This window comes from Eulemur rufifrons, chromosome 6, assembly GCF_041146395.1.
Source record: "Eulemur rufifrons isolate Redbay chromosome 6, OSU_ERuf_1, whole genome shotgun sequence".
NCBI lineage: Eukaryota > Metazoa > Chordata > Mammalia > Primates > Lemuridae > Eulemur > Eulemur rufifrons.
This window is the reverse complement of record NC_090988.1, coordinates 62,311,573-62,336,201: the sequence shown is the minus strand read 5'-3', so window position 1 is coordinate 62,336,201 and position 24,629 is coordinate 62,311,573. Positions and strand designations below refer to the sequence as shown.

Sequence of the window (24,629 nt, the reverse complement as noted above, 5' to 3'; positions counted from 1 at the left end):
CCATGTAGCATTGTGCAATGAGCAGGTCAAAGCAGGCATACTTGTAGAAATGTATAGTAAGCAAATAAAAATACATAAATGGAGTACTTGAGAACAGTCACAGCTGAAGAGAGAAATAAGTAATCCTGACATAGAGCTATTTGAAGCTATTGTGGAAGATGATTTAACAAATGTTTTTTGGGTACATAGGATGAATGTCTATGGAGGATACAAAATTAATACTATGAGGTTCCTGCCATCAAAACACTTATAGTCAACCAAATGGAAAGACACAAATGAATAACAACATGAAGAAACTATGATAAGTGGCATGGCAGAACAAAAGGACATAGGAGGCCAAAGAGAAAGAAATTACTTTTAAAGTGTCATAAGGAAATATCATGTAAGCCTTCTTAGGTAAAAGATAAATAGGACTTGGTAAGACACATAGCACAGTATATAGAACTATTCTTTAAACTGAAAAAGAGAAAACATTAGAAGCTACATGGCAATGTGCCAGAAAGCACTCAAAATTTCAGATTAAATATTGTTTATCTTTCTATGCCTTGTTGGATTACCAATTTTACTGGTTAACTTCAGAGGGAAAATTTTAACTAATTTAAAACATTAGTTCTATATTTTTTTTAAAAACCACAAATATATTATGGAATAGAAAGTAAAATATCATGATTTCAAAGGCAAATCAGGCAACATCAAACATCTTGGATTCTTCTGTGGAGCCAATTAAAAAATGTACCCTTCAAGTACCATGGGCATACACATTCAATTTCATTTGCCATTAGAGGTATTTTCCTGGAAAACTTAGAGCAGCAATGGCATAGGACAGAAAGAGGTTACATAAGCAAAAACATGGAGATGGAAAAATATGGAAATTTGTATAAGAAAATAAATTAGTACAATATTTGGGAGTTAAGAGTACAAAGACTTAAAGGACCAATTGTAGCTTGTCTTGAATGTTAACCTAGAGAAACTGATTTTTAATCAGTGGGCAGTGAGTGTGATTGAAGGTTTCTGAACTAGAAGGTGACATGAGTGCTTGACTAAAGATGACTGAAGATTATTCTAACAGTAGTATACAGGGTGAATGTGGATTGAAAGATGGGAAACAAAAAAGACTATTTAGAATACTATTCCAATAGTGCAGATAAGATCCAACTCAATAGTCTCTTTTACCACTCTCCCATGCAAAAGTGATCAATGCTTCTACTATGGTCTGAATGTTTATGTCCCCTCAAAATGCATATGTTGAAACCTAATCTTCAACATGATAATAATAAGAGGTGGGGCCATAAGAGGTGATTAGGTCTTGAGGCAGAGCCCTCATGAATGGGATTAGTTCCTTTATAAAAGAAGCCAAAGGGAAGATGTCTATCAAGGGTACTAGAAATTTATTTAGTGATTGCAATTATTTATTTTCACAGTAAAAATTAATACAGGTTTAGGCCAAATGGTGACCTAAGGACATGTCTACCAATAATCCTCCCCCAAACTCCATGAAATGTCAAAAAATAGTTTTTTAAGAAAAATCTTACAACAGTGCAAGAAAACAAACAGTGCCCTTAGCAAACCAGAAATTCTGAGAAATTACAAGATAGAAAGCAGACAAGATCAGATCTATGGAAAAATAAAACTAGAGGAAACCATAGCCCAAAGCAGGTATAGGACAAGACTATCATAGACATAAAGGTGGTAGGGAACTCCAGACTAAGGTCAAGAGATAGAGACTAGGGAACCATTAGAGTGAGCAAGAAGGAAAAGGCATTCTGATCAGTTTGGCCTCTCCTCTGTTTTCCTTCTTATGCTAAGAAGCAGACAGCAGTTTCTGTTTCCTGCCAGGGTAAAGCATGGGTGCTGTGGCCAGAGAGGGAGAGCAGTGCTGTCCAGCTAGGTACTGATCACCCCCCAACCTGAAAGAGTCAGAAACTAGCTGATACCAAGACAAATTATAAACACACCACACCCAGCAGCATGTCCCACCCCTTTCCCACAACAACCAGAAATTAAATACAGTTAAGTTTAATCAGCATTCACAGAAATATTATAATAGAGATTCTCAAATGTAAAGATGAGAAGATAATAATCACTAAATATTTCAAGGAATGCTATACCATGAAAAAGATAAACTAAGACAATAAATAAAGAAGGATAAATAATTAAGGAAACAGTTAACAGAAGAATGAATTAAGAAAATAAACCCTCAAAGAGATCTGAGAAGACTACAGTCATTAAAAAATGTTTTTGAGCTTGAGAGTTAAAGTCAAAAGCCATACATGTTCATACATAGAAAAATAAACATATAAAAAGAAAAAAGTTACCCAGAAAGACACTCAGACACACAAATAAGAGATAAAGATAACCTCTGCTAACATTGGGGTGTGTATATCCTTCTGCTCCTTTCTTTCTATATAGATTTTTTCTTCCTTTCCAAAAATCAAATCATAAAATGCATATGATTTTATATCTTTTTTCATTGAAAAATATAAGATGAACATCATTCTATTCAATAAATGTTGAAAATTTTCTTTAGTTGACAGAATATTATGATAGTCACCTTTCAGGAATGAAAAAAACTAATGAAATAACATTACTCAAACTTTAGTACAAGTGTATGTTGAATCCAGAATGGAGACAAAGGAAAGAGGGATCCAATTATTGAGTTGCACATATCATCTTACTGTAGTTGTTATATTTTTGCTTATGATACTAAAAAGAGTTCCAGGATTTAATATAATCATTAGTACAACAACAACAATGACTATAACAACATTATAAGCAGCTTAAAAGAAGATGCTTCAAGTCTAGGGTTTTACCATATCAGCAGTATTGATTCCATTTCCCCACACCAAATCAAAGGTTCCGTTTATGTAGCCTACTTTGTTGGCCACATCTTCAAAGAGCTTTCTGACTGGAGTAGATGCTGGTAAATTTAAAGTGATCCGTTCATTCACTGTCTTTGAATTAGTAGTATCTTGTATTATACATAAGACTCTAGGTTCTTCAGCAGCATTTTCTATCTGAAATTTTAAAAAAATATACGATTTTACATATTATTTATCTTTAAAGCAAAATAAAACAACTAAAATTAGCCAAAAATTTTACAATTAAATGTAAAAGAACCCACAAAATACTGTTTTCTTTGTGCTAGTATTACTGTTTTATTATGTTTGAAACACACTCCCATGTGTATGTCAAACATAAGCATCATATACATTTATTTTGGGAAAACTGGGGCATGTTTCAGAATCAACAGTCATTCTTGTGGATATTGCTTTCACCTTTTAATGTTGCAAATCAACGGTCAACAAGCCATGAAGACAGTATATCTAAGCAATTTTAAGTTAAAAATTATAAAATCGAATCTTTCAAAATGTGTCATTACCATGCTAGCATAGTCAAATAAAGCATTTCTGGGTCTCCTAAAGAAACAGCAACGGAACTGTGCAGAAATGCAGCAAGGATTGTCTAAGGATTACAAAATCTATAACTAAGGACACAGGCAACAAGGTTTCCTCCTGACCTTTATGCTGCTATACCTATAAGCCCAGATGTCCAAAAAGTTCCATTTATTAATGTGTTGGGAGCAGACAAGCTTATCTAACCAAACAGATCAGCCAGGCACAGGGGAAAGGAAAAACAAGGAAAAAAACTTTATTTACCAATCTGGAAAGGAATTGGCGGAGGGAGGTCACGAATTCTCCTTCCTTCTTTTTCATCTAGTGCATAACTCAGTAATTATTGAGATAAAAGTTCAGACTTCCTTAAAGAAGCTGTGCCTTCCCTCAAGCTGTTAAAGGACACTGCTTTTCTTTTCCACTTTCCACTGGGGTAGCAGACTGCATCAAATATTTTAATAGAAGGAATTTCTTTCCTTCCTTCTCCTCTAACGGCCAACTCAGTGAATGGCACCATCATCTACCTAGCTGCTGAAACCAAGGGCTTCCTTGCTCTTCCTTATCACTTCACATAATCACCAAATCCTATCAATTCTACCTTCTGAATATCTCTTGAACTATCCCCTTCTCTTTATGCCTACATACAGAAATCGGAAATCTAACAAAATCATGGCAACAGCTTCCTGAGAAGTTTAACTTCTTCCAATCTTACATTCCTTCAATACAGAATAGAATTTCTAATATACAAATATAATGACATAAATCTCTTCTTTCCCTGCAAGTCAGGTGCAGCATTTAACTGGGAGATCTCTCACTATCTCCACTATATACTATTCAGAAATATGATGTGTACAAACTGGTGTGGTATATAAGAATTTATTTCTTTCCTTCTTTTTTACAACAATATCAACCCCAACCTTTTGTTGCTTCCCTACTATCCATTTTTAAATAAGCATAATGATCATTGACTAGTATTGAGACAGGATAGCCACAAAGTTTTTTGTTTGTTTAGTGAAGTAATACAATTATAATTTGTTTCTGTGATATATAATTTTGGGTTTGCAAGAGGTCATTTAAATTAAAGTTATTTCAATGAGTTTAGAACAGAAATAAAGTGCTATAAAAGTATAATATTTACAACAGATTGGCTAGCACTATAAAAAAAGATAACAAAAAAGAACATTACCAATATACAGCTCAAAAAGGGGAAAAAAAGCCTTCACCTATAAATTTAAGATGCTACATTAACATATACAGTGGATTCTTTTATGCATTTTAATCCTAAACTAAAAAACATAAAATGGATCTTTTTTTAAAACTCTGGTTTATGATAAAAGTGAATGGCTCAAAATAAATTTCAACTACAAAAGATCTACTTTTATGGTTGCAACAGTATAGTTCAGAGGTAGGTTAGGTCTCAATGATTCAGTGTTTCTAGTATAAAATACTGTAGTAGTCAGATTTTAAAGCTTCAGATAGGTTGGAGTTGATGCTCCAAGGAAGATGACCCTACCTAAGGATTCAGAAATCAAAACTGCTGTATAGTAATATAGATGAGAATGGTAATGTGGTGATATCATATGGCCAGACATTAGCAGTGCCTGGTTCTTTCCCTAAATATGCGAGCACAAGTTACAAGCATTCCAGACTCCTCTCCTTCCACCTAAAAATGTGGAAAAATTATCCAAGAGAATCCCATCTGAAGACTAAATGTATTATAAACACAAAATTTAATCTCTCGTGTGCCTTTTATTCTTTTTAATAACAATAGCTTTCTTTTCTGTACATATAAATAATTTTAAAATTTTTTTAATTTAAGCTTTTTAATGGCATGTTCATGTAACCAAATTGCTTGCTTTTTTTTTTAATATTAAGAGTATGAAGCAAAATATGGATATCATCTATAACTCTATAACCTAGAGATAACTGTGAACATTTTGGTGTATATCCTTCCTGTGTATTTCACCTGCACACACACACACACACACACACAGACACATGCACACAAATTTCTTAATCACAAACATTGGATACGAATTTAAATGCTATTTTCTAACTTCTTTCTTTACTTAAAAATATACCATGCAATCTTTCCCTGTCAAGTTTTTTCTAACTCATCTTTTTAACAGCTGAATAGTATTTTTTATTACATGGATTAATAATAATTTATTTAATCAATTCTATTTACTGACTCTTAGTCTAGACTTTACTACACTTTTACAAATTTGTGAACACCTACATAAAACTTTGTATACTTTCTATTTGCTTAAAATTCATAGACATAGCCTTTCTGGGCAAATCACATTTCACTCTTGAATTTAATTCTAGGATAATTTAAACAAACAAAAAGCTCTGTACTTCTTTAAAGTTTTAAGCTAGTCACTTGTACATTCTACTTTATACCCAACTTTCTGGTCCATTCTTTATTTCACCTATAATTTAATCTATGTGGCTACTATGTATGGATTTCATTTAAATTTTGGAAACACTATTGCCAACACTAATTACACTGAGGTAAAATTTCTGTCCTCCTTCCCCCTCCCCAACTTGGGAACTGATAACAATTTTTTTTTTTTTTTTTTACAATTTTAAGATATCATCAATGAGATGTACCATTTATAACAGATTTTCAAGAGGAAAAAAAAAACTATACAATATAAATTCAACATGAAGATTTTCAAAACATTTATATGTAAAAAGGTATTTCTTAGACTTGGGAAAATAGGGCAGTTATCTTCTTAATTTCTTTGGGGTTCTACTCCAGATTGATCCTATTTATGTACAAAGGGAAAAAAAAAATCATCTTGAGGTAGATTAAAGATGGCTAAAAATTATTTGCCAGTCTTTTTTCTCTTTTTCTTTTTCCTCTTACCATGAATCTGGACTGGCCACATGACCATCCAGGACAAGGGAATATGACAGAAGCAATACAGTGTAACTTAAGGCAGGGCCTTCGAAACCAGCAGCTTCTGTTTTTGCACCTTTTGGAACATTCCCTCTTACAAAACAGCCACCATGTGAGAAATCCAATTAGCCTGGAATCAACATGCTGTGAGGAAACCCCAGGCAAGCCACGTGGAGAGTAAGTGGCCACTTAGTGGAGGCACTGAGGTTATCAGATATATGAGAAAAGCCTTCTTGGACACTTCATCCAAAGCCTGCCACCAGCTGAATGGAGTGAAGTAGTGATCCTAGATGATGCCACCTGGATTGAATAGCTAGCTGAGCCCTGGCCCAAATCCCCTCCCACAGAAATGTAAGCAAATAAACCAACTGTTTTTTAAGCCACTAAACTTTAAGGTACACTGTTATATAGCAATCGAAAACAAAAACACACCTCAATCATATAGCACATGCAAATTTTAGTTGGGAAAGATGTGATGACAATGGTGTTGGTAGTGAAGGGAGAGAGTCCACTTAAGTACTACACCCAACATTAAGGAAAAGCATCTGAGGAGCAAAAGTTTTTAGTCAAAAGAGGTCCATGATGAATTCAAGGTAAGAGAAAACAAATTCAAATTTTTAGAAAAGCCTAAAACATGTTCCACTTAGGAAAACATTTAACATTTAATACCTTAGATGAACTATTAGAAGGGCACAAAGTTTTCTACACAGAAAATCTAGCCAAGCACAAAATGGGTATATAACTACTTATTTTACAGACAACTCATAGCAAAATTATACCTGTGAAAATAAGGGGAAAGTCAACAGTGATTATTTTTAATAATGTATATGCTAAGAGAGTGTTCTGTGTCTGTGTTCACTGCAGAAACAAAGCTAGATTTCCTAGCAAAGTCTGAAGAAAGAATCTTTTTTAAAAAAGGAAAAAGGAATAAAACCATCGCCTTGCTTATAAAAGGTAGAACATACTGAGATAAAAATATTGAAAACATAGTTTTCTTCCAAAGATAGACTCACTGCTAGGAACATCTAGAAGTGGCTGACATAGATAGTTCTTCTGTCTAAGAAATCTCAGAGCCTGCCAAAGGAATGTGTGCCTTTTAACTGCTCTTGTCTCCTTTTCTTGACATTCCTAACAGTTCTAAGCTCATATCTGAGTTCTCTGATGTTAACCTCGTAATTTTTGTTTCAAAAAAATACTCCCTAGGTGTTTCTTATAAAAAAACCACTAAGGTGTATAACTGATGTTATATGTTCAGAATGGCATTAGCATGTAGAAAATAAGTTAGTATCAAATAAAATTCAAAATTATCAAGACTGAGATTTTTCTGAGAGAAAAAATCTAAGATAAAGAATCAAAACATTATGAAGGGGCTTTCTTATCTCTAAATTCAATAGTCAACCCATATTCTCTCAAGACTTTCTTCCTTTCATTGTTATTACAAAGAATATTATGGTTGCAAACTTACACACACAAGTTAAGTCCATTTTCTCTACTTCTTGGTAAGCTTCTATGAGCTAAGAAATCAGGCCTCTTACAGCATTACTCTTCTGGGTATTCACAGTTCAAGATTAATGTATTGCCACAGATTAAAAAAAGAGAATTAATGGTACGGATAATTTTGCTGACTAGAATTTATAAAATTTATCAGTTTCATTCAGCCTGTACACTTTTATTTTAACGAGTAACAATTCCAGGGCTACTGATGGAAGTTCTAACTTACTTGAAAAAAAAAAAAAGAGATCACTTTAAGATCCTCTCTCTACCCCATCCTAACTCCCCAGCCAATTCTGTTGTTAAGTGATCTTTATCTAAGCAGTCTGTTGCCACACTTCGGGAAGACAGAAGAGATTAAAGGAGGAATTTTGGAGAAAAAAACTTAGATTTAAGGCAATCCAAGGAAAATGAGGTATTAAGCAAAGGTTAGAATGGAAGTTTAAGTTTGTAGTGCACACAGGCTGTCAGGAAGGTAATTGCTTTATTTCATTCTTCAAGTAAGATTTCGGGATTTTGACTTTGTAAGTTATCAAATGATTTAATCCCCTATACTATTAACATTCAGAAAATAATATCTGAAAATATTTATTAAATATTATTAAAATATCTGAAAAAATAGGTAACTACCATACTCAAAAGTCAAAACAAAGGTTTCTCTGGTTTTTATATCATGGGGTTTTTTTTGCCTCATTCACTTAGACATAAATTCATTTAAGGTGATTTTCTTATTATTAAAATTAGGTAGAAATAAAATAGCCAAACAAGCATAAAACTTAAAACATGCCTTGTTATTAAATAAAAATACTAACATGCTGTTACTTGCTCTGCTGATTATCACACTAAAGCAACTACATCAGCAGTCTACCTGTAAAAATTTCTTCTTCATCTCATCAAAGATATTTTGTCTGCATCTCCAAAACACATCCTATGGCATATAAGAACAAAAGGAATTACAAATTATTTCTATAAAATAAAAGGAGAAGACAGTGAAATGAGAACAATTAACCTAAAGACATTTTTGCAATAAATATGTATTAATTAGAGTATTAATACACTATCTAGAATTTTACTTATAAATTCTATTTGTAAGGTTAATGAAAACCAACGGTATAGTGATAAAGACTAAGGTAAACACGGAAAACAGACACATTTTAACAAAGAGTGACAGATTAAAACTATGTATAAGTCAAATGTTCTAAGGCAGATAGATAATAATTTGAGTCCACAGTTCCTTGCACTAATGGAAACCAAGAGATCCCTGATTTTGCTAGTTTATAAATTTGGATTTTTCACATGATAGTTACTCTTAAAATAAGGCTGCTTAATATTATCCCCTACCACTATTTTCTCTTAATATAAATCTCTTTAGTAACATAAGCTTTTTTAACAATTAACAATTTAACAATAAAGAAATATATAAAAGGAAATAAAAGCAACCTATAATCAAAAGATAATCTCTTAAAATATCTTAGTTTTACATCATTCTATACTTTTGATGTACATATTTTATCTTCCTATCCCTTCTTTAGTTAATAAAAAGGGGCCAACATACTGTTTTAAAGGTGCTTTTACTTTTATAATAGAAATATATTTCTATTATAATAGCAGCACATAGTTTTCTGAAGAGCAACTCTAACATAAGCCCCAAAGCAATTATTAATAACTGGACGTACATCCTACCAGAACCTCTTCCAGGCATACGTTATATAGAGAGATTGTTAATTTTTAACCAAATAGAATAATTCTATACACCATTATTTGAATTGTTTCTTGTCCCTCAATACGTACTCATCTTACTGTGCCAAAACATTTAGTTTAAAAACTGCAGTGTTTCATTATATAAACAAACCATTATTTAACTAATCTGCTACTAATGGGCATTTAAGCACTTTCAAATATTCCCTACAGCATTACTTGTTTGTACAATTTTTTCCTTAAGATAATTTCCCAAAGAAATTATATTCATTTTTATATCACTAATCATCAGGGAAATGCAAATCAAAACCACAATGAGATATCACCTCATCCCAGTTAGAATGGCTTTTATTAAAAAGTACAAAAACAATAGATGCTGGTGTGGATGCAGAGAAAAAGGAACGCTTACACACTGTTAATGGGACTGTAAATTAGTAAAACCTCTATGGAAAACAGTACGAAAATTTCTCAAAGAACTAAAAGTAGACCTACCATTCGAATCAGTACTGGGTATCTACCCAAAGGAAAAGAAGTCATTTTATCAAAAAGACACCTGCACTCAACTGTTTATTGCAGCCCAAGTCACAATTGCAAAGATGTAGAATCAACCCAATTGTCCATCAATTCATGAGAGAATTAACAAAATGTGGTATATGTATACCATGGAGTACTACCCAGCCATAAAAAAGGATGAATTAATGCCTTTTGCAGCAATTTGGATGGAACTGGAGACCGTTATCCTAAGTGAAGTATCTCAAGGATGGAAAACCAAACACCACATGCACTCTCTAATAAATTGGAACTAACCCATGGGCACACATGTGCACAGAAGGGAGTAAAAGTCATTGGAAATCAAGCGGGGGTGGGGGGGAGGAAAGGAGAGGAGGGGCAAAAACCTACTTAACGGGTACAATGAACACTATTAGGGTGATGGGCAAACTTATAGCCCTGAATCAAGCATTACAAAAGCTATATCCATGTAATAAAAATATTTGAAACCCCTTAATATTTTGAAAAAAAAATTTTTAAATAACATAAGATTTCTGATACAGTACCAAAAAGCTGACCTGCTCTTCCACAAAAAGTATTATTGAACTGCAACTATTTGTCAAAACTGTTCTCCTTGCCCTCAAGGAGGTGACATTGCACAGAGGGAACTAAACCATAAACAAATCTAAATTATCAGGTATTCATCACCCTCAGGGTCCTTCCATTTCTGTAAGGTGTACCTGAAACGTTTTCCCCTGGATATCTTCACTTATTGTAGTGGCTTTAGAACATGCCCACAAATTCTTTGGCATGACTCCCTGCAAAGTAGGAAAAGAACCACAGGAAAGAATCCCTGGAGCTCACTTAGGTTCCCAATAGCTAGTTTAAAAAAAAAAAAAAAAAAAAAAACCCACTTCATAATACACAGCACATCAGATAAGAGTACTCAGTAGGGTGTTGTCTCAGTAGTGGGACCATTAGACCTACTCTAAAAACTACTCAGGGATTAAAAGCAAACCTCAAAAGGATCAAACCATTTACAAGTAAATGAACTGCATTTAAGAACAAAGCTCAAGAATATTTACAGGAATAAAAAATACCCAGCATTCATCAAGGTATTCACAATGTCTGGCATCCAATTGGAAATAAACAGACATGCAAAGAAGCAGGAAACTATGACCCATATGAAGAGAAAAATCAATCAATGAAAACCAATGCAGAAATGATACAGACAATAGAATTAATAAATGAGCACATAAAAAGTTTATAAATATTATATATTCCATATTTCAAGAAGGTAGAAGAGCGTATGTTAAGAAAAAACATGGAAGATATCTAAAAAAAGAGCCAACTCAAATTTCTAAAGATGAAAAGTATATCTGAGATAAAATATACAATGAATAGGATTAACAAATTAGGAACTGCTGAAGAATAAAAGATTAATGAACTTAAGACGCAGCACTAGAAACCATTAAAATTAAAACAAAGAGAGAAAAAAGAATGAAAAAAAGGAACAGAAAAGTGGGATAACTTTCTTACCAGAAACCACCCAGGCCAGAAGGAAGTAGCACAGTATTTTTCATATGCTTAGAAAAAATAACTGTCAATCTAGACTCCAATAATCAGCAAAAATATCCTTCAGGAATGACCCAGGAATTGCTTTAGTAATCATGTGGAATTCAAGACTTTCTCAGATGAAAGAAAACAAAAAGAATTTGTCTGCAGCAGAACTATCCTAAGGGAATTGCTAAAGGAAGTTCTCTAAACAAAAGAGAAATGATCAAAGAAATCTTAGAACATCAGGAAGAAAGAACACAGTAAGCAAAAATATATCTAAATACATTTCCCTTCTCCTCTTGAGTTTTTATTAAACGTTTGACAGTTGAAGTGAAAATTAAAACACTGCCTGATGTGGTTATAAATGTATGTTGAGGAAATATTTAACATAATTATAAACTGAGAGGGCAAAGATACATAAAGGGAGGTTAAGGTTTCTGCACTTTAATCAAACTAGTAAAATAACACCAGTAGAATGTGTTAAGAATTACAGTAAGTTTAAAAAACCAATTCCAAAAGATGGTATATGACACGATTCTTTTGTATAACATTCTTGAAATAACCAAATATAGAAATGAAGAACACATTAGTGATTGCCAGGAATTAAAGAAGGAACATAGAGTGAAAGGGAAGGGAGTATGGTCATAAAAGGGCAATATGAGGATCGCTGCGGTCCAGAAAATGTTCTATATCTTGACTGCATCACGGTCAACATCTTGGTTGCGGTATAGTATTATAGGTCTATAAAATGGTACCACTGGGGAAACTGGGGTAAAGGGTATATGAGATATCTCTGTTTTATTTCTCATGACAATTGAAAATTATCTCAAATGGAAATTTTAATTTAAAAAATAATATCTATTCTACTACTCTTCCACCTGTCTTTTCCTACAGACTGAAAGAGGATTGCCTGTTTAAAACCTTGAAGGTGAGGGGAGGTCGGGCACTCCTGAGAATATGCAGCCACATGCTGGCCCTCATGCTCATTTTTAGCCCCAATTAACACCATCTGGTGGTATGAAAAACTATAATCCAAGAATTGCAATGAAAATGGTTCTAGAACAGTAGTATTCCCAGGTTGGCAGTAACAACCACGAATTCTTTCTGGAAGAATCCACATGTATTCCAAAGTGCAAATCATTTCCACAAAAATTATTTTCATAATTATTTAATGTAAGAAAAATAAAGAGCTCACAATTTTTTAAAAATCCCTATGTATAAAGAAAACATGGTACCACGAGTGAGAGTCTGCTAAGAATAAAATATAGCAGATGACAAACATAAAAACTTCAATATTGAAACTATCAGTTACATTACAAAATAAAAATGTTTAATATGCTTCAAGAAATAAAAAAAGAGCTTTGAAATTATGAGTATGCATTAACAGGCTTTAAGAAGTATCAAACAGAATTTCTAGAAAAGAATATAATAATAGAAATTGAAAACACAAAGTTTAACAGTATATTTAAAAAATTTGAAAAAAGAATGAACTCTGTAACAGAACTAAAGACATTTTCTAAACTTCTAGCGATACAAAGATCTTTGTATCATTAGAACATTAAGAGACATGAAGGATTTGGTAAAAAGATCTAATATACATTCTGGAGAGGAAAGAATGGAAGCAGAGGCAGTATTTAAATAGATTATGGGTAAGCACTGTCAAGAACTGCTGAAATAATGCCCATCCATACATTCAAGAAGCCCAACAAATCTCAAGCAAAGTAAATAAAAAGAGAAGAATTTAAATGCAGTCAGACAAAAATGAGATTCCATAAAAGAAACAGACTGGCAGCTGATTTCTCAATAACAACAACAACAAAAAAAAAATGGAAGCCAGTTGGACACTTTCAATGTTCTGAAAGAAAATAACTGTTATCCCAGAATGCTATAAACAGCAAAAATATCTGTGAGGAATGCAAAAACAGAGATTTTTGTCACCAGTAAATCATCATTAAAGAAACTCCCAAAATATATATTATCACAAAAAAGAAAAATGATCCCAGAGAGAAGGTGATGAATCCCGATCTTGCCACCTAGCTGGATAACAGTGAAGCATACCCAATTTCTACTAAACTTTTGTGGTGCCATAATCATGTGGTACCACAATCATGTGGTACCACAATCATGTCCACCAAGAAGACAACCTTCTGGAAAAACCACCACCAACTCAGTGTATACACCATGCCTAAACAAGCTCCTATATTGCGAGATAATCAGAGGCACAGACAGGCTTTGCTTATCTAATCATATGAAATAGAGATAGCTCATGAATTGTAGCTTTAAATAACCCACCACTTTACCTGTCAGGAGCCTTGAGTCTTATTCTCACCACCATCCCTCTGTAACTGAATATAGTTCTGGGCTTGGCATTAAAATTGTTACACAGTGTTTACTCTTTGGTCACAAAGTTTCTATTTTCTCTTTGACAAGTGAGATATGAAAGAAATGAACAGCTATAAAAATTAACTCAATAGATCAAAGACCTGAATGTAAGAACTAACATAAAAATTCTTGGAGGAAACACAAGGGAGAAACTTCATGACATTAGATTTGGCAATGATTTCTTGGCTATGATACCAAAACACAGGCAACAAAAGAAAAATAGATAACTTAGACTTCATCAAAATTAAAAATTTTGTGCACCAAAGGGCACTATCAGAGCACAAAGGCAACCCACAGAATGGGAGAAATATTTGCAAACTACATATAAGAAATTTATATCCAGAATACATAAAGAATTCTTACAATTCAATAACAAAAAAATCCAAACACCCTGATTAAAAAATGGACAAAGGACCAAAGGACTTAAATAAACATTTCTTCAAAGAATATATAGAAATGGGCAAAAAGCAAATGAAAAGATGCTGAACATCACTAATCATCAGGGAAATGCAAATCAAAACAACAATGAGATAACCACTTCACAGCCATTAGGGAAAAAAAGGAAAGGAAAGGAAAGGGGAAAGCAAAAAGGGAAAAGGGAAAGGGAAAAGGGAAAGGGAAAAAGGAAAGGAAAAGGGAAAAGGGAAGGGAAGGGAAGAAAAAGAGAAGAAAAAAGAGAAGAGAAGAAAAAGAAAAGAGAAAAGAAAAGAAAAAAATTGTTGGTGAGAATGTGGAGAAAGTGGAACCCTTGTGCATTGCTGGTGGGAATGCAAAATAGTATAACCACTGTGAAAAACATTTTTGCGGTTACTCAAAAAATTAAACATATTTTATCATAAGATTTAGCAATTCCATTTCTGGGTATATAACCAAAGGAACTAAGAGATTCTCACACTCATCTGGCTTTAACAAGGAACTCCCCAAAAGGGCAGATAAGACCTTCATCATAGCCTAGTGGTAAGGAGAAACCCTCCTACTTCTATAGTATATTAATATCAGTGGAGGCCACATGGAGAAGAATAACAAAGTGTCCCCACCCCTCCCAGCCAGGCAGTTGTCTGCAGCAGCTTAAGGGGAGCCTGACCTTTATCCCTACGCAGCACAAGGCACCCCTCCTGTCCCAGGTTGTAAATAAAAGCCAGATGAGGAAGACAGATTTTCATTCTCACCTCCCAGTAATAAGGGAGCGCCCTCCTTCCCCTTACTGGCATAGTGTCAGAGGAGGTCTGTCAAAACAGAAGATTTAAATAAGAACCAGTCTCATAACATAATATCTAAAATGTCCAGGATATGATCAAAAGTCACTTGTCATACCAAGAACCAGGAAAATCTCAACTTGAAAGAGAAAGATAATCAACAGATGCCAACAACATGCCAACAGATGTTGGAATTATGTGACAAGGATTTTCAAGCAGCCGTCACAAAAATGTTTCAATAAGCAATTAACATGCATGAAACAAATGTAAAAACAGAAAGTCTCAGCAAAGAAATAGCAGATAAAATATAGTAACTGAAATTAAAACTTACTAGGTGGGCTCAACAGAAGAATAAAGATGGTAGAAGAAAGAATCAGTGACTCTGAAGATAAAAACTATAGAAATTACCCAACCCGAACAATAAAGAAAAAATAGCTTTAAAAAAATGATCAGTGGCAAGCACCTGTAAGACTATAATAAAAGTTGTAACATTCATGTCATTCAAGGCCTGGAAGAAAAGGAGAAAGAGGGCAGGTTTGGAAAAAGTACTCGAAGAAATAATGGCTGGAAACTTCCCAAATTTGGCAAAAGACATAAAACAAGAAGCTGAGCAAACCCCAAATACAATAAACCTAAAGAAATCCATGTCAAGACACACCATAATCAAACTCCTTAAAAACTAAAGCGAAAGATTTCTAAAGTAGTGAGGAATAAAAAAATATCTCACTTACTAAGGCAAAGCAATTCAAATGACAGCAGATTTCGCATCAGAAACCACAGACACAGAAGTGGCACACTTTTCAAGTGCAGAAAGAAAAGAGCTCTCAATGCAGAATTATATATCCAGGGAAGATATGCTTTAGGAATCATGAAGAAATCAAGGTATTCTCAGCTGAAAGAAAACTAAGAGATTTGCTACAAGCAAACATAATCTAAAAGAGAATGGCTAAAGGAAGTTCTCTAAACAGAAACAAGAATGTTCAGAAACTATATTAACAGTGAAACATGATATTTAATAATTATATTCTATGATAATGTATAAATATGGTATACATACACAGAATGAGAAATTATTCAGCCTTAAAAAGGAATAAAATCCTAGTCTATACTACAACATGGAGAAATCTTGAGGACATTATGAAAAAGCCAGCGGGGGGGGGGGGGGGGGGACAAAACAAATTTTAGTCAAATTCCTAGAGACAAAGCTGAATGGTAGTTGTCAGGGGCTGGGGGAGGGAAGGATTGGGAGTTGTTTAATGGGTACAGAGTTTCAATTCTGCAAATTGAAGAGTTCTGTAGCTGGATAAAGGTGATGGTAGGACAACAATGAGAATGTACTTAATATCACTGAACTGTACGTACTTAAAAAGGGTTAAGATGGTAAATTTTACCATATGTACTATTTTACAATTTTTAAAAATAAAAGATTTTTTAAAAAATTAAATAGCTCATTACCATAATTTGTGGAAGTAGCCAAATTGTCTGCAAACTGGGTTTCCAATGTATCTACATTGCAAAAACACACTATGCATATATTATGGATATGTATAAATATAAGCATAAAATAAATTTCTGTTTTTTCCTCGTAAACCAAAAAATAAAAAACCTGCCTATTTGTTAAGGGCTTTCATGAGATTTTGGTGTATATATACATATCTGCAGAGAGAAACAGATATAAAATAAACACAGACTTCACTCATATATGTGTTTGTGTGCATATTTTCTAGCTCCTTCCATCGAGAGGAACTAGAAGCAAGGACATCCCTCTAACAATAAGCACAATTAACACCCAGATCTATGTTTCTAAGTACTATTCTCCACAAAAAGGATCTATAGGTCTTTGTAGATGGCTGATTTTAGAATTAGGGCGGAGAGAATATAAGAACTCGGAATATTGCATTGACAGAAAGCAAATGCTCAAAGAATGGCAAGCTTATGTCAGGAGGACATAAGAATCAGTTGAAAGGGCTCTCACTGGCCAACTCTGGAATAATTTGAAATAAATAAATGATTTATTCAATGTAAAAGTTAACATTAAAAATACTGCCATATAGAGTGGGAAATACATATCTAAGAAGTATTCTGAAAATTTAAATAAACATATCTTATTTCCTAACTAATATTAAAATACTGATGATGGGTAGTAAGAATTAGAGAATAGCTATAAGTAGCCTAAGAGTCCTTAAGGACCCTTTGGAAAAATTAATTTTCAGTATTTAAAACTCACTTTATTTACTTAAAATCTAAAATGTTAGCTATACAAGTTTACTGGCAGAAAGCTATGCTCTCAAATCAAATATAACAAGTTTGATAATTTTTAAAAAAAATCCGACTGTCAACTTTTTATTCAGTGTACTTCCAATATTCAATTTAGAAATAAATATGTAAATGAAAGATAAGAATAAAGACATCAAATTTTGATATGAATCAAGTTATAATTTTTTAGCCTTTTTACAGTTTCTAAGTTTTTGAGAATCAAATTGGTTACTGTTTCTATTTTTGTGATTTCATGTTTTGAATGTCTCCATTTTAAAGTGGATGAAAACTGAAATTAAAGTGCATCATTAAAATATACGTTTCCCATGACTAGTCTAATTTAAAAATCAAATCACAGCACTTCTAAACAGTCAAGGCTTTCTAATAAACATCTCTATGAATCATTACAATCAGAAAGAGATGCAAACTACATTTTACTGACATAAAAATTCAACACTTTCTTAGTATCCACTTTATCTTCAACTCCATTCCCACTAGTATCCCTCCACAAATTCCCCATATGGCTCAGTCTTAGCCCTAGCTTTTCCATCATTGTCATATTAGGAATATTTAATTGTAAGCTTAAATTTCTCAAAAAAATTGTATTACATTTTATAAATCTAGGATTCATATCAGTTTTTTAAAAATACATATAATTTATCTTGTGTTTTACATTCTCAAAGAAAACATGTCAAAGAATGTGAGGAGACTGGTCAGGAATACATAAATACTTCAGAAAATCATAAAGATACAACATGAATATGAATAAAAACCACAATGTATATAGTAAGAAACATAAGCAGATGCTTATATATGATTCTGCTTAGCTAAGAAATAAAAATGGCTATTTTAACAGTCTTTACTACTAAAAATAAATCACAGAAGTAGAAAGTCTAAGTTCTTTACAGAGTTCCCTAAGCAAAATATATTCATTCAGAAAATAATTTCATGTGTTGTTACAGCTGATGCTTTGGGAAGCCTAAATTATGCCCTTAAAGCTTTTAAAGTAAATTTCTAGAAACTGATCTTGAAACTGAAAATTTTGCAAAGTAATTTTAAATTCTGAATAATTTTTAGTGTCATATGGGCTTTTACTCTATTTAAAGGAAGTTTGATGATAATTACTCCCTGCTTTAAATCGTTTTCTGAATTCAAACCTTCATATATGAGATTTAAAAAAAAAGACTTTGTACCTGTCATAAAAGTTTAGTTCAAAGCATTAAAAAATTGTAAGTGGATTCTACTTTATTATTCCAGTTAAATATAAATTCTGTAGTAAACTAATTTGTATTAACAGGTGTTGTTCAATGTACCATGGTATGGATTTTCTAAATTTAAACTAATAAACAACATAACATAAATTGCATGTCAATGTATGACATTTGCTTCTGAATCATAAAGCATAAAAAACAAGTAATAAAATATAATTAGGTTGACTTGGATAGAGTATGCTTTTAAAATTTTGTAAAAATATGTATTTTTGTATCTGCCCTCTTCTTTAGTCTTAGGGTGTCCCTCACATATCTGCATTCCTTAAAATAGTCACAAAATAAGCTCCCAGAACCCATAGTACTACAATTAGAAAATAAATACATAAAACTCTTTTGAACCTATGTAACTCATGTTTAGCTGTTGCAACAAATTACATGAAGCACTCATTCAATTAGTAAGAAAATGTAAAGTTTCAGAACTTTGCAAGACTAGTTTACAATCTATTTAACCACAATCAACATATTCTATTTCACAACTAAAAAACAATTCAGTAGATGGCTCATCACACATGACAGAAATATATTTAAAACTGGATGGACCTTTGAACATCAGATCAAGTTCTTTATTTTACAGATGAAGAAAAAGAAATTCAGAAACCTGAAGTGGCCTGTCGAAGGTCACATTTGAACACAGTCTCCTGAATAATACAGGCCTTATCATGACTTTATAATACTGACATGTTTGTGACATTAAAACTGCAATGACATTATTTTTCCTCTCACCTCTATCCTAACACTCTTCCCACTTCTACCTTACTTAGTTGTTCTAGTATTGGCAATGGGTAACCCACTAATAATATATTGTAGGTATCTAAACTTAGAAACTAACTAACTCAGGAGGCAAAATAATATGTCCTTTACTATTCCTGTTACCTTTATTTTTGATTACAGCTAAGATTTCCTCTTTGCGTAGGCTGCTGTTGACAAGCAGTGACTCAGCTTGTGAAACAACTGACTTGTTTATGTGTTTTAAATGTTCTATTGCATTACTACTAAATCAAAAGAGCTCGTTTATATTATCTGTTACTGTGCATTTTATTCAAAAGCATGGAATCATTTTAAAGTAAAAATATTACATTCTTATAATACTCCGAACATGAAATTATACAATTGAAAAAAATGTTAAGGTTACTAGACACTATCTAAAGACTTTATTGCCTATTAGAGTAGCCTTTGGGATAAGAGAACAACGGACTGCAGAGTCAAAAGATCTAGGCTAGAATCCTCAGGCTAAGGTAGCTGCTTTTCTTTTAATTGTGTCATCCTATGCAAATCACTGAATTTATCGCTGACTCTCAGAATCCTACAAGTAAATATATCCTCCACACAGAGTTTTTCTATCAAAAAAGAGAGAACTTCTTAAAAATGTTCTGTAAATCATAATACCTTACAAAAGTAAGGTATTATTATAGAATTATCAGTTACTGTCCTTAAAATATATTTCAGAAATATATAATTCTTATATGTAATAAAATTTATATTATAATTTCAATACTTAAATTTTCAAAATATTATCTTTTGGGGGGTACAGATAAGAGGAATTTCATCAGATGAAAAAAATCTGCAAAGATCTTTTGTTTTCTGATTGTATGGCCTCACAAAGTTTAAAAACCTACATGAGAAAAAAAAGTTTATGTAGAAACATAATTTAGAGACAACTCTTACACCTTATATGGTGTCACTCCCTCATTTGACAGATGAAAGAAGAAAAAAAGAAAAGAAAAAAGAAAGACCCAGCCAGACAGGTTAAGCAATTAAGGCAAAGTCAAACCAGTGAGTTTTCTGATTCCCAAACCATTGTCCTTTCTACCAGACCAGGTATCATGCAAATCCCTTTCTTAAATAGCCTACCAAAAGTATAACCAGTACTATTTAACATTATCAGTTTTCCCTATGTAAATCACAAACTCCTTGAGAAGAGATTCTCTTCTTATTCCTCTCTCTCTTATCAGTACCTAGGCAAGACCTTAAACATAAAATACTTGCATAAACTGTATTAGATTAAGCTTAATAAAAAACCAGAGTCTTAAGCACAGGAAAAGACTCTCTGTATCATTAGTTATTAGGGAAATGCAAATTAAAACAAGGAGATACCACCACACACTTATGGTTAAAAAACAAAACTAAACTTAAAAAAACCCAAAAACTGACATTGCCAAGTACCAACAAAGACACAGAGCAACTGGAATTCTTATACATTGCTGACTAAAATACAAAATGGTACAGCCATTTCAGAAACGAGTTTGGCAGTTTCCTACAAAGTTAAACATACACTTATCATATGAAGACATATGTCCACCCAAATACTTGTACACAAATATTTATAGTAGTTTTATCCAGAATCACCAAATAGTAGAAACAATCCAAACGTCCATCAGCTGGTGAATGGGTAAACAAATTGTGGCATTCAGAAATAAAAAGGGACAGACTGCAGACAGAAACAACTTAGATGAATTTCAAGTGCTTTATGCTAGGTAAAAGAAGTCCAACTCAAACTGCTACATACCATATGATTCCTTTTATATGATATCCTGGAAAAGGGAAAATATGAGGACAGAAAACAGATCGATCAGTGGCTGCCAGAGCCTGGGTTGGGAAAGGGGGTTGACTATAAGAGACATGAGAGAACTTTTTCGAGGTGATGTAAATATTCTATATCTGGATTATGGTGGTGGTCATACAACTGTATAAGTGTGTTAAAATTTATAAAACTGTATGCCTTAAAGGGTGACTTTTACTCTATGTAAATTATATCTCAGTAAACCTGACTTTTAAAAAATGGTCTCATTCAAGTTCTTCCACTGACCCTAAGTAACTCATTGAGATTTTATGGCCTTTATAGTTTTTCTTACCTAGAAAATGAAGGTGCTGTAATACCTAATTACAGTCTCCCTTCCAGTGTTTAAACCATAATACTCAATTATAGAAACACTTTTGTGTCATGTCTGTTTTTCTTAGAACTCTTAAAATCACATTTATGTTATGTTACTGGTAAATAATGTAATGGTAAAAAATAGCTCAAGACATGTGAATTTAAAATGTCAAAATTAAAACAATAATATTTCTCAAATGTCTTTTAATAAGTGGCATGGTTATTACATATCAATTTTTTCACCATTTTCCTTTCATTATCACAAAGTACTATAAACAGATATAAAAGAATAAATTACACAACCTGGTATAAACTTAAAGACAATAAAATTAAAATACCTAAACATATAAAAGGGTAGACACTTTATAAAATGGAGGAAATGTACATAAATTCATTGATAGCTTGTTTATATTTATCAAACCAACATGTTATCTTTTATAGGAGATAAGTCATATAAAAATTCTAATTTTTAATGCAACTTGGAACTGGGGTTGTAATCCAGAGCTCTTTTTGATTAAATAAATATTATTTGGAGTACTGGGGATATTCCTAGGAAGATTTTATTAATTCCCAAATTATAAACATTCTTTGTGGTGTTCTCAGTCCTGTGCTGCTACTGCCACCATCAGAGGCACAATGCCGCCTCTAGCTTGCTGAATTTCAGTCAAAAAGCAGGAGAGGGGGTAAGTTCCCTACAGCTCCTACCAAGCCAAATGCTCACAAATAGGCCAGTGGTAAAGCACTCAGGAAGCAATGAGTTACAAAAGTCACTCACAAGAATGTGTTGTATACTAGAAAGGTTAAGAAACCACATCACTACAGGCCTTGTACTGTGGCTCTCAGTGAAAATCAGAAGTACACTGAACTTCTCACTTGCAAACTTCCCTTTTAGCATCAAGTGTGAGAAATTGCTCGGGACTTCAAAACAGATCTATACTCCCAGAGTCCAGCTCGTAGACAGTATTCTGGAGGCAAGCGAGACCCATCTGGTTAGCCAATTTGAAGACACCAACTTGTGTTATCCATACCAAACATGTAACGATTATGCCAAAAGACATCATGCCAAAACAACTGATAACATAGAAAATGTGCTAAGATGCAGTATGATGGAAAACATTTCATTCTTAAAAACAAAAAAGTACCTAATTATATGGTGGTAAATGAAAAAACAGGTGACAGAATAAAGCATTAGCAAGTTTTCCCCCACTTTCATTGGTATGTAAATTTTTAATATTAATTTGGGAGACATAAGACACTCATGCAAGTAAAAAATGTTTCCATGAACAGTTTCAGCAATTAAACTTTTTAGCAACTATCAACAAATCTGTTAACTTTTTTTGGACAAAAAAATATATATATTTCTTGCCCCCTAAATGCCTACAAAATAAAAATCTAAACTTTTTCTAGGCATGTAAAGCCTTCAGAATTTTTAGACACAACCTGTCAGAATTATCTTCTCTTATTTAACCCCAGGCACTCCATGTATCTAAACTAAGTTTTTTTCCACTGTCTAAAATGCATTACAAACTTCCATGTTTTAAATGCTATTCCTTCTAACTGAAAGCTCTTCCCTCCTTCTCTACATAATCAAGTCATCCTTTGTGATCTAGTTCAAATGTCACATTCTCACAGAATCCAAGAAATAAAGTTGGCTATGCCCTCCTCTATGGTCCCATTTTATTTTCATATTATACATTTGTCTAGTCACATGTCTGTCTCTTCCATTAGACTAGACTAGCATCTAAAACTAAGCTGTGTTCCTTATTTATCTTTGAGACTCTGGTTCTTGACAACTACTAACTCAATGCTTAACTGAATGAATTCTACAGAATCAGGAGCCTTGGAAACCTACACTAAGAAAAATTAAAGTATATTGATGATTAAATAAAAATAGGTATCATTTGAAAGAACAAAGGTATTTAAGTCAAACTACAATGTTTTGGTTATCCTAGAAAATTTCACTGAAGTCATAAATGAGAGATTCATGGTTTTCCTAAATTAAAATCTACAATCTTACCAAAGGTACTGGATTCACTGTATATAGAAAGATTTAAATTCTAGACATTTTTCTTAATGTCACTTAACAGCCCTTACTTAATTTTTCTCTACTGGAATGCCACTATATGTGTTTAATATATGCATATTGTAGCAGTCAACTACACAGTATCAAATCTAAAGCACAATCAGTAATACAAATGAAAGGGAAAGAAAGTCTTTTCCATCCACATCTACTGGTTCTACTCCAGAGTTATAGAAAATCAGAATTATCAAACACATAAAATTCTCTCAGAAACAAATTAGTCTTAACATGGATCCTGCTTTAAAATAACATTTCACACTAAATCCTTACAAACAAGTAATCTGTTAATCTAGTAAGTTATTTTGACAACTACGTATACATATTAAATGAATTTTTCTCAGGACTTTATTAGCTTAAACAACTCAAAATTTCTCTTAATACTTGCACTTTGTTACATCTTCCAATTCTCAATTAAAGCAATAACAATAGGTCTTAATTGACCCTATAAGAGAACCTGTCATATCTCACAATTATTTAACATCAGTGCTATAAACATTAAGATATGTAGCTGACAGGTTGTAATCAGAACTGTAACTTCAAACAACTAGCATAACTAAAATATGACTTTGTGTTCATTTACTTGTTGAGCCTAAGAAATACTGATTTATAGAAATGCCCCATATATTTTTAGAGACAGATACGATTTCAGAAGTCTTGCAAGGCTTTGCCCTAAAGGAAAATGTAAATGTGTTAGTTCACATATCAAAAGCTGCCTCGCCTCAGGAGGGCAGTCTCAATGGTCAGTAGCAGCTGCTTTCCAAGGCGACACTGCAGACACTGCAATAGGGGCCTATGGCTCTCACCTGTTTTGAAAGACAAAGCAGGTCAAGATAGGCCACCTGAGATGAGAGCTGATTATCATATATGCTGCCTGAGCTGTGCCCAGACGGAACCATGTGGTTAAAGTAAATAGCATAAGGGACAGCTCACACCTGACTTCTAAAATCTCTGTTCTAATACACAATAACCAGAGCCACAATGTCTCTGTTTTTGCTAAAGTAATAGCCTTATCATAAAACTTAGAAGTTTGCCCTAAAAAG

At 33.0% G+C, this 24,629-nt stretch overlaps 1 protein-coding gene across 4 annotated transcripts in view; it reads right to left on the bottom strand.

The window, feature by feature from the left end:
* Positions 1-24,629, bottom strand: part of USP47 (ubiquitin specific peptidase 47) — a 109,403-nt gene that overhangs the window by 72,137 nt on the left and 12,637 nt on the right. For 2 of the 4 annotated variants that reach the window (XM_069471168.1, XM_069471169.1), the window contains exon 2: positions 2,811-3,014. The exons of 1 other annotated variant lie outside the window; for it this stretch is intronic. In XM_069471168.1, the coding sequence (XP_069327269.1) occupies positions 2,811-3,014 (204 nt within the window). Of the gene's footprint in view, positions 1-2,810; positions 3,015-8,656; positions 8,717-24,629 lie in introns of all 4 variants that reach the window. One more of the 4 variants, XM_069471170.1, reaches the window with a different exon arrangement.